Source organism: Mixophyes fleayi, chromosome 2, assembly GCF_038048845.1.
Source record: "Mixophyes fleayi isolate aMixFle1 chromosome 2, aMixFle1.hap1, whole genome shotgun sequence".
NCBI lineage: Eukaryota > Metazoa > Chordata > Amphibia > Anura > Limnodynastidae > Mixophyes > Mixophyes fleayi.
This window is the reverse complement of record NC_134403.1, coordinates 199,378,446-199,391,655: the sequence shown is the minus strand read 5'-3', so window position 1 is coordinate 199,391,655 and position 13,210 is coordinate 199,378,446. Positions and strand designations below refer to the sequence as shown.

The 13,210-nt window shown below is 38.0% G+C and overlaps 1 protein-coding gene across 10 annotated transcripts in view; it reads right to left on the bottom strand.

Moving 5' to 3' along the window:
- Positions 1–13,210, bottom strand: part of BCAS3 (BCAS3 microtubule associated cell migration factor) — a 1,120,339-nt gene that overhangs the window by 641,050 nt on the left and 466,079 nt on the right. For all 10 annotated transcript variants that reach the window (XR_012688055.1, XM_075195324.1, XM_075195323.1 and 7 more), the window contains one exon: positions 7,183–7,333. Coding sequence is in view for 9 of the 10 variants with exons in the window: in XM_075195324.1 (XP_075051425.1) it covers positions 7,183–7,333 (151 nt within the window). In the remaining variant the exon portion in view is untranslated. The remainder of the gene's footprint in view (positions 1–7,182; positions 7,334–13,210) is intronic.

Sequence of the window (13,210 nt, the reverse complement as noted above, 5' to 3'; positions counted from 1 at the left end):
CAATTAATCATTACTGAACTCCACCAGTTCGCTGCTCAGCCCTGCTGACTGCTTGTACATCTTTGAAAACTTCTCCAGCGGTCAGCAGTCATGAGCTATCAGTGGCAACAGTGATTATTACCAGTTGCTATTAAGAGGAAACCTTTTATGGTGAGATACTGTGTTGGTTTTAAGGATACTGATTCATGTTATGATATAAAACCAGAACACATTTCATGGCACAGCATAACATCAGCAAACATAATTTACAATGCATGTCACTCATACAAATTTAAATTATATAATTAGATTATTTCTGTTAAATTTTATTATCTGCTATTCCATCAAATATTAATTGAAGGAATGGCCATATTAAGAATGACTATAAAATTCAAAAGGACACTGACGTAAGAAGAGCTTGAAGAATGCTAAATGGAAATGCTAAAACATGTAGATGTGGGAAAACCTGTTTGAAATGAGTTCTAAGCAGTTTATGAACGTTCCACATATTAATGAATTGTGTGTCAATTCTTCTGTTTAAGCTAATCAAATCATAATTTTGCAGCCTCCAGAGATGGCTTGTGTTTTGATTGGCCCCTGTGTTGACTTTCATGTTCTTAATAGACATTTAGCAGCACATGGAATACAAGCTGCAGGCATGGGTTGCAACGCAACAGAAATATTGCCCAAAGATTTGGCTACTGGTCACAAAAATAAAGTGTCACATAATAAAAAGGCAAAAAATGTTCATATGCTTTTGATGTCAATAAACTGAAAATTCTGTGATATAATGAATGATCTATGATTGAGATTCTGAAATCGATTTTTAAACTAGTTATATATATTTTCAATTTTGTTTTGGATTTAATTTGAAACCCTAGCAGAATGGTATTCATAGCTTTAGTGATAAAGTTGTCAGTTTAATTTTCTTATGATTATCTTTTAAAAAAATGTGTGTGTTTTAAAAAATGTTTTTTTGCTACAATGGGCAGTGGCTTAGGTACATCTGTCAACTATACTGGAGCAACAAGGGTGGCAAAGTTGCCACTCGAAGGTTCCCAATCTTGTCAATTACCTCAGACCTCACAGCCTAGAGATATTTGGAAGAATCAAAGCATTTTTAGTGTGGGATTGGTAGGAGGTGGCGCATGCTGCTTTTTTCCATAGCTCCCATAGAAGTATTTGCCTTGCACTGACCACTCTGTGGCTGATTTAAACATTAGCAGGGGCCACACTCTCATGGTGTTCCTGTTATATAATAAGTAGAAGAAAGACACAAGCCCATCAAGTTCAGCCTGCATATAGTCTAAATTGAGTTCAGAGGAGGGTAAAACAAAACCCCCTGTGCAATAGTTACCAATTTAGCCTCACATGGAGAAAAACAATAATTCCTGACCACAAAAATGACATCTGGATCATTCTACTAATTATAGATAGAGACACAATTTCTAGTAACAAAAGCAGCCAATCTATTTTAGAATGATGTTTATGAATTTGCAATAGTTCCGCAAATAAAATATAGGTTATGCCAGAATTAAACTATCAGTACTTTCCATGACGGCCTGCTGGAAACTGGATGGATCCTATAACAAAAATGAAAGGGTCCTATATAAATGACATACATCAAAACATTAGAATTTTCCAAATGAGGGATGTTTTAAACGCAAAGGAGGTGTGGTCATGCTACATGGGGCATGGCCGTGTCACAATGTTATGTGCCACGTCTTCCAGGGAGCATCTAGTTCTTCAGTAGCACTAGGCAGCCCTCACCCCACTTCCCCTTCACTAAGAAGAGCCTTGTATTGCCTCATGTGACTGCCAACACATCATGGTTTGCAGGACATACCTCACAATATTCCCAGTAGCTGGGGCAAAAGTCCTGGTTGGCGACAGAGTGGAGCAGTGCCCTCAGATCAAGACTAAGACTGCCTAAATTAGTTGGTAACTATGGAATTGGGTTTTCTGGCATTAAAAAAATAAGGAACGCCTTTTCATATTCTTAGAATTATAATTGTCATACAAAACAAGTGCAGCATTATTGTGCAGCTGTCCATGCATACAAAATAAGAACAGATTCTGAGAACTACAGCCAGTATAGATAATATAGCATAATATACATTAAGAAATATATCAAGAAAGTTATAAAACAAAACCTGGACAAAAACGTCATGGTACAAGACATAAAAAAAGGACTGCAACTTCATATCAGGGCAGAGGCCAGTGAAGCAATTTAACAGGCAAGTGGGACAAAAATGGACTCAATGCTGCCATAGGCATTGCTAGTGAATACACTATATATTAATTAACTAGTAATTATAAATTCCACATTCTATTACGTAGTAAAAAAAATAAATAAAAGGTAAATAAAATGAACATAAAAATGTATTTTATCTCCTGAATTGTGCTGTCCTAAGCATGTATCCAGGGGCCTTGGCCTATATGAAAAATATAACCCAAAATGCACCACAAACAGACCTCATATAAAATATCATATAAGGTTTAACACAGACATTTACAGGTAAAACACACGTAAGCATATTTGAAACACAGTTTTCCTCACTCAGACTGCAAATACTACATAAAAAGATCTGTATATCAAGGGGGGCGGGGGGGGGGGGGGTAGTAACATATTACACTGATTGAGTGCACTTGTGACCAATTAAAAGCCAGTGGTGCACAACCTGAAGACACTTGACACTGGTTTCCAACCACTCAGGCATCATTATAACTGATGGAAACAGGACAGGGATACAGAGGAGGAGGAAGCAGTCGCCTTTCCCGTAGAGGTTGTCAAGCTCACAGGTACTTGGATGCCCCCAGGTCTTAAACTCAGCGTAGTGAAAGCTCATATGCAACACCGCATCTGGTAGGTAGGAGGCGGTAGCCAGACAGGAGTGGATGGTCAGTAGCTACCCGGAGTCAGGGGTCCGTAGCAGCCAGAGTAGTCAGGAGCAGTCCAAAGGGTCAGGGCTGGCAGTGAGCAGGGATAACCAAATAACAATCAGAGGTCAGGGCAATCAGAGTTCAAACGGGGTCCAAATACATGCCAAGGTCAGTAACAAAAAATCAATCAGGAGTCAAGACAGCACAGGTCAGAAATCCACAGGGAATCCACAGGGAATGAACGCTATAAGTGGCAGGGAGGCTAAGCCCTCCCTGCCTTAAATACTAGCAGTGGCCTATCAGGAACAAAGCTCCAATCTACTATATAAATGCCTAGTGGCGTGTGTTAAAAAAAAAAAAAACAAGCTGCAGCACCACCTGCTGGGCAGAGTTATACACTGACCTATATATTTCTTGAAGGAGAAGTGACAGTTGGGAGTGGTTGGTGGTTGCCGGGCGTGACAGTGGGGAGTTTTTAACACCTTAAGTAGCTTGATGAAGGATGTGGCGATGAAGATGAAGGATGAGGTGATGGAGAAAAATGATGAGGTGGTGACATGTGGACAAAACCACGTTAAAAAAGGGCGCTTGCGTCGGGAAGTAACGCTCTTCCCCTGAGGACGCCTGGGCTAGGCCCAAATACATGACAAGAACCTTTTTAACACCTTAAGTAGCTTGATTTGACTAGAATGCATGAGTATCATGCACGGGTTAACTTGTAAGAATAATAAGCTCCAGCTGAGGTTAAAGTGGGAGAGCCCAAATGCGCACGCGCCTGATTGCCACACTTGCGAACGTTAGTAATATAGTCAATAATAGATACAGCATTTTTAATATGGTCATTATCTTATCCAGCAGCAGTCATACACTGTTACGAGTCGCGATGACCCGGCAAGTGTGGCAATCAGGCGCGTGCGCATTTGGGCTCTCCCACTTTAACCTCAGCTGGAGCTTATTATTCTTACAAGTTAACCCGTGCATGATACTCATGCATTCTAGTCAAATCAAGCTACTTAAGGTGTTAAAAAGGTTCTTGTCATGCATTTGGGCCAAGCCCAGGCCTCCTCAGGGGAAGAGCGTTACTTCCCGACGCAAGCGCCCTTTTTTAACGTGGTTTTTGTCCACATGTCACCACCTTATCATTTTTCTCCATCACCTCATCCTTCATCTTCATCGCCACATCCTTCATCAAGCTACTTAAGGTGTTAAAAACTCCCCACTGTCACCCCCCGGCAACCACCAACCACTCCCAACTGTCACTTCTCCTTCAAGAAATATATAGGTCAGTGTATAACTCTGCCCAGCAGGTGGCGCTGCAGCTTGGGTTTTTTTTTCCCCACATACGCCACTAGGCATTTATATAGTAGATATTACTAATGCAGGACAAATTACTGCTACTGCTGGACACATTGCTGGGAGTATTATTACTTGTGGAGGAATATTTCTAGAGCTATTCCTATTACGGGCATAATGCTACTACTAGGTTTATCACTAATCAAACTACTACTGCAAGCCATTTTAATTTTTGTGATTGGGCATGATATTAATGCTTCAGGTGACATGCTGACAATTATACATGCAGAGCATAAAAGCACTATTGGATAACTCTAGTTTATCCCGAGTGCACTGCTGGCAAGTTGACTTGGGAGAGATTATCAGTAAAATGTGTACACTGCCGCCTATAGTGTGATATGTACATTTGATCATGCTGAAAATATAAGAAAGAAGCTGTCAAATTTGTTTGCTTGGTTGGGTGTATTAGGAACCCTAATATTTTATGGTACCCTTATTTTTGTTTGTGTTTTTGTAGCCTTTTATATGCTTATTGTATTGCTAAATGTTGTATCTCTTTAACAGGAAAAATTTTAACTGGATAAGCTATTCCTTTTAATTTAGTTTTCAGAAACTTGTGATGACAATCTATTTAGAAATTCTGGAAAGGAATCAGGAATATAAAAAAATACAAATAGATTATTGAGTATTGAAATTTAGAATGGCGATAAGACAAAAGAGGCTCAAAATGGGGGAAATTATTAAGCATAGATCCCTAAGGCAGTGTTTCTGGGAAATAAAAGTTTAACATAAATGTTAAGAGCCAGAAACGTTATTCGTTATCATGATTGCAGTTTTATAAGTTCTAATAAAACTACATATTTGTAAGCATTGTATCTTTTCTTCCTAAGAAGTTGTAATTGTCAAAATATGTTAATCTTTCCAAGTAACTGTATAAACACAATTACTTATTGTTCTTCGTCCAATCATTATGCCTTAAGACTCTATCCTTATGTCCATGTATGGATCAATTATACAGATTTTGAATTGCCTGGAGAACGTTCGCACTGCAAATGGAGCAACAGACAAGGATCTCTGCTTGTGATTGCTTGATTTACTAATGTCACTTTGTCTGGCCAATTACAATACATAGAGTGTCCAGCAATTATTTCCATGACATAGGCTACTGCTGGTATATAATGAAAGTTAATACTGAATATAGTATATTGGACACTCCTGGTTACATAATGTAGGTCACTAGTGGCTGGCATTACATTAAGCAGGTAGACCGTGAGTAGGGAAATGTGGTATGCAACTGATGAAGCAGCAGACCATGGCTAAGTGAGTAATATCTGTTGTTGTTTTTTTAATTTAAACTCTTTTTTAATGAATCCAATAAGAATCAAATACAGCATTCAACAAATGTAATAAAATATCATTACAGTATCATTATTTTGTCTATGATATAAAAGATAACTAAAATAACATAAACAAAGACATTAGCAGTCAAACACCTATAGAATGGCTTCTTTTTAAAATATTAACTAGACGACGGAAACAATTAGAAACTCTGATGCACCTGGCGTAATTTGATTTAATTAAAATATAGCTCCCCCCAAAACATAAAGTGCAAGCCAAGCAACTTTATGACATTAGTATTAATAAATACCAATGGCTGTGTATTACCACACTGAATAATATACATGAAATAATTTAAGTTTTTATACTAAATTCTAACTATATCTTATTCTCTTATTCCTATGATATGGTTGTCATGTTAATCTAGAAAATGCAATTTTGGGGTTTAAAGGTCTATCAACATGTAATAGTGAGTAGAGTGATAATTCAGAGATGGAGGTGGTAAATACATATTTTTTTCTTTTTTGCTCTTATCTTTAGTTTTTTAATACATACAGTAACTTAATCAATAGCAGTGTAAATAGTGTGTCATATTGTTAAATGTTTAAACAATCACCTGTTGTTATCATAGGCCATTTCCACAACTGGGAACTTGGGACAGGAAATTAACCAGTTGGATAGTGTTGCTTTGTGTCTGTTGTAGGAAGGGGTAGATTTTGCTGTGCCTGTCCTCCCTTTGGGAAGACCCACACATAATTAACCAGCACAATTAACTGCAGAATTGATATGGCAAGACGTTCTCTGCGCTCCCATTATTAAGGATTAAGAAAAAATATCTCAAATTGTGAAAGATTAAATTAAGGCAACAACTTGTGATATCTTTGTACAATCATAAAAGATCAGTTTTAGCAGCATTGTATAATTTAACATTTAAATCCATGGATGCATACTTATTGATTATCAGATAGTAAATTTTATCAATGAAATTTGACAGTGACTGTAAATGTATTTGTTTAACTTATCAAAATTTGTCTCTGTTTTTGAAATACAGAAGTTAAATTGAACTTGTTAAAACTGTTAGTTCATCTAGTTGCATGGTTGTCAGTGAAACAGAAATGCCAGTTCCTATTGGTCACCGTCATGTCACATGAGCAAAAAAATCTAAAAGGACTGAGCCTTTCATTAACATATACAAAAGCATGAGGATGGTGATAAATCATATTTGAGAAGAAATAAAACAGATTTATGATGGCGTTACTCTATCATAACACCATCATAAAGGAAACCCATTGTACAGAAAGATACAAAAACCGGAAAGAAATATTACTGATCATCAAGTGCCTTCTGCTAAAGTCACTATGAACAACGGAGGGAATGCCAGGAAAAGTGTGGAGAGAGACAGGGTTACTTTTAAAATGTAGTTTAGTATATCTTAGGCATGATATTTATGTAATTTGGAGGTACAATACAAAAACATTAGGAACCCCCTGGCAGATGGCCTTGCAAAGCAGCTGAGAGGAAACAAATATGGAGCAGAGTGAACATGCACCGCTCTTTCCTTCTTATTTGCCTTAGTACATACAGCCCATGCCAAGGAAAGATCCAAGGAATCCGGATAATACTTCCAATACCTGTAATTTATTACTTTATTACCTCATATGGATCATAAAACATGTAAGATGTGCTTACCCAGTGCGTTTTGTGATGGTTCCTAGTGTCATTGGCTGCTTTATTTGCACCAGTGGCAGCACCACGGTCAAACTGGGGAGCGGTGACAGGCGTGGGTTTCCTGGGTTGTTATTGGCAAAATTATTATAATTGTCTTGACTGTTAAGCTTACCTGTGGACATAAACAAAATAAAGACGTTTCAATAATCTATAGTCTATTAAATATATGTATGCAGATGTATACTAATTAGGTCCCACAGCAACTTACAGCAAAATATTTATTATTTTCAAAAGACAAATATTACAACAATAATACTATTAACTAAAATTCCAAACCCGACGTAAACCCAAGGCCAGATGAAGGAAGGGCCATGATAGAAAATCTCTTACAGCTGACATACACTTTTTTTGCAGTGAATGTTGTACCATGGCTAATTGCAAAACTGACTTTCTTCCATGTAGCTTTGTTCAATGCCATAAAATCTATTCTATGTGTAGTCAGAAAATATTTGAACTGGAAGACTGACAATGTGCTTTCAGCGACTGAAATATTTTACATTATGGCTATTTTCGAAGAAGAGAAGGAACCCTGTGATCCAATCAGTGCTTGGCCTACCCTCTTTGCTGACGAGTGAGAAATGTTATTCCAATACCTCTTACTATATCAACCTCTATAAAAATATTTACTCAATGTTGCAAATAAGAAGTAAATAAATACTGTACATGATTCAGATACTACAGATATATCTAGTGCGCCGTGCTATACAGCATATACATATTTAGAATGTGTGTGGCATGTGTCCAGGATACAATGCAGGTCAAAATCCATCATATATTGAGCAATGTCCACTTACAATGCTAACCATATATATTAAGGTTTTGGTGGTGGTGGTGTTGGGAGGGAAGGTTTAATACCCTGAACAAGGATTTAAAAACACCACCATGTATTAATTCCACTATATGAGAACATTCAGATGGTGGCCTGTTACATGCTTACTTACATAACATAAGCCCACATAATAGAGTAAGGCACTTGCTCTGAATATTCTCAAAGTCCCTGATTAACCCATGTATTACCATTTTGTTTACCAGTTGTAGACATCTCCATAAATCTGTGCTGAAATTCCATTTATACTAAGTGCACGGGGTAACCTTAAAAACATGTGTGTATAAGTATATGGTTTAACTCAATACTCCAATAGAAAGTTCAAGAATACATATCGCAATAATGATACATAGCCCTTTACAAATGAAGAGTTAAAATGTGAAAAAAGAGAGCTGTATTTGACCCAACCTTTAATTAAAAAGAAAAACGTAAATATAAAAAAGGATTTTAGCAAGGATTATTTCATTGTATAAATGCAATGAATAAAATCTGTTTTCCAAATAGAGTAACAGTGTTTAACCTTTGAGCATTAAACATGGATGCTGTCCTTGTGAAGAACTATTGCTCTCTCTATTGTTAGGCACTCACGACCTTTCAGTCCCCAGACAGAAGAGGAAATGAGCTACAAATTACACAGGCTGGAGAAAAAGAAAAGCATGGAAAAGAAAGAAACAAGGAAAAAAGGGGGAACAAGAACTGAATGAGCCTGTTTGTAATAAAATCATAGTCCTTTAAATAGTCAAGAAATAGCGAGTTGAGGAGTTTAGATCATTAACTTGTTTTTTGGTTTTCAATAATGCAGTAAGACGCTGGCTTTTGTCTTTAATCAAAGAGGAGCCATATTGGGAATTAAGTTCCTAAATAACCAATGCATTCTTCAGTACATATTACAGAAATCCCAGGCCTGATCCGCACAATCCTGGCTTCAAGAGGGTTCTTAAAATTTCAAAACAACTACACCCCCAGTGCAGCCACCTTTTTATAAGGAAGAATAACAGCATAGAAATGGGAATTCTCACAGGAAGCTGCCTGAAATACCATAATAGTACTTGAAATGGAAAGAAAGCAGCCAAAGGAAGGAGGCAGGAAAGATCTCTTAATGAATTTGGGGCTTCAAGAAAAAAAAACACGCTCCTGTGCTTCAATAAAAAAAGGTTCTCAAATTTACAATAAGAAAATATAATACATATTAAATATTGTATGTATAAAAGAAATAACCAGTGTGCAAGTGAACAAACAGAATGATGGAGGAGATAAGGTCAGAGGACAGAGTTCAGACGCGTGAGGAGGACAAGTGTTCCACATGAAAAATGTTGTAGCAGCATAATTACTATTTAAATACCTGTGTGATAGTACACATTACTTACACATAAGTATGTGTAACCCTTAGCAAAACACACATAAAGTGCCTAAATTTCCAAGTAAAACTTTAACTATTTTAATAATTATGGCATGTTGGAGCTACACTTATTTGTTAATGATTTAGGTACAGGTGAAAGTTTAATGGTTTTCACGGCACTTGTCTGCAGTGCTTGTAAAAGATTCATTTGTCCTAGGACACCGAGAGCTAAAGTAAATAGTAAGTGCTGCACACAAGAGAGAACAGCCTACAGAAATTCTTTTCAAATTACAACAATTCTGCAATTACTTGTATAACCAGAGGATGATTGCAGGTAATTGCGATGGTTACAATGTTATTATAATGTAGTACAGGAAATCACAGGAAATTTGCTAGTCCATAGAAAGTTTAATTCAGGTAAAAAGAGTTTTTATGTTTGCAGAAAAGCAAGTTATGAGTACAGTGGATAATGTGCGCCCATTAGCCAGGTGCATAGAATGTTGGGAGCAACAGATAAATTTCACTGCAGTTTACAGTTTTACTTCACTGAGCAAACCCTTACAAAGAAGGCATAGGATTACCATGGCAGGGACCAAATTGCCATGGAATTTCATGGTAATTTGGACTATTACTGTGGTAATTGTATGTATAGTATTGTATGACTGTTCTAATATGCAGATGCCAATTGCAATGGCGCAGATATTAGTGCCAGCAGATTAGACTGTGTCAGATATCATGACTGCATATTAAATGCTTTGTTTTTAAGCAGTATTTGAGACAATATTTACCTAAACAACCCACTTGAATGCACATGAGTAAACACATTTAAATGCCCATGTTTGATATCACTTTTAGGGAATACAACTAACAGGGATGATCAGGGAATATTGAAGTACTTAAAGGAGGTGTCCACTCAATTTTTAAATAGAAAAATTCTTATCACCCAACTGGTAATTACATGACTTGCAAATACATATTGATCTACTTATGATGCTGGGCCAGACATTGTAACTAACATTCCGCGTTGCTGCATATTGCAGTGATACATATGTAGTTTTGCTGTAATTTATCATACTTGTCCTGCCTAACGAGCCCCAATGAAAAACCCCCTTGTCTGCAATACCGCAGGCTTGTCTTTCTGTTACAGCATAACACTGTGGAAAAAAGGCTTTACTTGCTAATATCTGGGAAGTCCTTTAGTGTGCATGCAATGCAGAACGTTCAGTAGCTGGGCTACATTGGAATATGGTACATGTGTTCCTATGCCTTAATAGCCTTCAACAATTTCCCATCAGGAGGAAGACTTATACTGAACTGGTCCCCATACTGAGCTAAGGAGCAACAGATTTAGCTTTGCAGTATTTGCCCATCATAGGATATATGGTTGTTGCAGAGTGGGGGAGCCAGAGCACCATTCTTAAGACGGCCTTTGGCTCTATAGCAATATCTGTAGAACTACAAGATCCAGGATTCTAAAAGTTGTAGTTACACGACAGCAGAGCCCCAGTTGCAAACTGTTTAAAACTAAACTGGCTGCACCTCCCCTTTTTGTCTTAGGCAGCAGGAGTGTGTGCAATTTGTTCAAGTGCAGTAAAATGTATTTATGTAAGTGATCTGGGTGTGATAATTTCTAATTTAATTTTTATGGTATAATGGACAGGGATATTATGTCTGTTTATCCATTATACAGAGACCACAGCTATGGCAAATCCTGTATAGTCATTTCCCAGGCCATCAGTCTGGGATCTCTTAGCGCAGGGTTGGTAAACGTTTCGTGTTGGGGGAGGTAAATTCTATAACCAGCGCTTTGACACCCCTGTGTATTATGCATAAAGAAATGGTTCCCATAAAACCCTGTCCATTATTCCATAAAAAGTTAATAATCACACCCCAAAAAAAAAATCTTCTGGCCTTTTGCTCTTTATCCAACACCGGCTTTTATAAATGAAAAACCTGGAAACAAAAGGGCTAAGGAATATGCAGCATAATGCAGAAGAGTTACAAACTCTCCTGGTCTTGTGGACCTATAATCTCAGAATACCAGGACATCCCGTCCAATAACAGCTGGAGAGCTTCAGATTGCCTGTGCTGTATACACTACTTCTAGGCAGCACCCTATCCATTACACCTATGTTTAAGTTCAGGGACGCCATCAGAAATTGTGGGGCCCAGTACAATGAAGCAGGCAGGGCCCCAGAATGACCCTCCCCCCCCCCCCCCCCCGATGAACCAGGGCCATCTTTCCGACTGGGCACGATGGGCAGGTGCCCAGGGGCCCAGGCGGAAAGGGGGCCCAAGGCAATGAAAAAAAATCCTCTAGAGAAAAAAAACAAAAAACAAAACTTACCTTTTGTGGTCACGATCCGGCTCCCTCCCGGCTCCTATCTTCCATGAAGGGGGTCAGACTTAAGCGATTGAAAGGTAAGTTAAGGGGGGCCCTAAAATAAATATATTATATATACAGTCAGGTCCATAATTATTGGGACATCGACACAATTCTCATATTTTGGGCTCTATACACCACCACAATGGATTTGAAATGAAACAAACAAGATGTGCTTTAACTGCAGACTTTCAGCTTTAATTTGAGGGTATTTACATCCAAATCAGGTGAAAAGTGTAGGAATTACAGCGGTTTCTATATGTGGCTCCCACTTTTTAAAGGACCAAAAGTAATGGGACAAACTAAACAATCCTACATCAAACTTTCACTTTTTAATACTTTGTTGCAAATCCTTTGCAGTCAATTACAGCCTGAAGTCTGGAACGCATAGACATCACCAGACAATGGGTTTCATCCCTGGTGATGCTCTGCCACGCCTCTACTGCAAATGTCTTCAGTTCCTGGTTGTTCTTAGGGCATTTTCTCTTCAGTTTTGTCTTCATCAAGTGAAATGCATAACATTCCACTTGTTAGCCTTAAAAAAACTCTTTGGTTGCTTTTGCAGTATGCTTCGGGTCATTGTCCATCTGCACTGTGAAGCACCGTCCAATGAGTTCTGAAGCATTTGACTGAATATGAGCAGAAAATATTGCCCAAAAAACTTCAGAATTCATCCTGATGCTTTTGTCAGCAGTCACATCATCAATAAATATAAGGGAACCAGTTCCATTGGCAGCCATACATGCCCACGCCATGACACTACCACCACCATGCTTCACTGATGAGGTGGTATGTTTTGGATCATGAGCAGTTCCTTTACTTCTCCATACTCTTCTCTTCCCATCACTCTAGTATAAGTTGCTCTTTGTCTCATCTGTCCATAGGATGTTGTTCCAGAACTGTAATGGCTTTTTTAGATGTTGTTTGCCAAACTCTAATCTGATCTTCCTGTTTTTGTGGCTCACAAATGGTTTACATCTTGTGGTGAATCCTCTATATTCACTCTTGTGAAGTCTTCTCTTGATTGTTGACTTTGACACATATACACCTACCTCCTGGAGAGTGTTCTTGATTTGGCCAACTGTTGTGAAGGGGTTTTTCTTCACCAGGGAAAATATTCTTCTGTCATCCACCACAGTTGTTTTCCGTGGTCTTCCCAGTCTTTTGGTGTTTCTGAGCTTTCCAGCGCGTTCTTTCTTTTTAAGAATGTTCCAAAGAGTTGATTTGGCACCTAATGTTTTTGCTATCTCTCTGATGGGTTTGTTTTGATTTTTCAGCTTAATGATGGCTTGCTTCAATGATAGGGACAGCTCTTTGGATCTCATATTGAGAGTTGACAGCAACAGATTCCAAATGCAAATGTCACACCTAGAATCAACTCCAGACCTTTAACCTGCTTAATTGATGATGAAATAACGAGGGAATAGCCCACACATGTCCA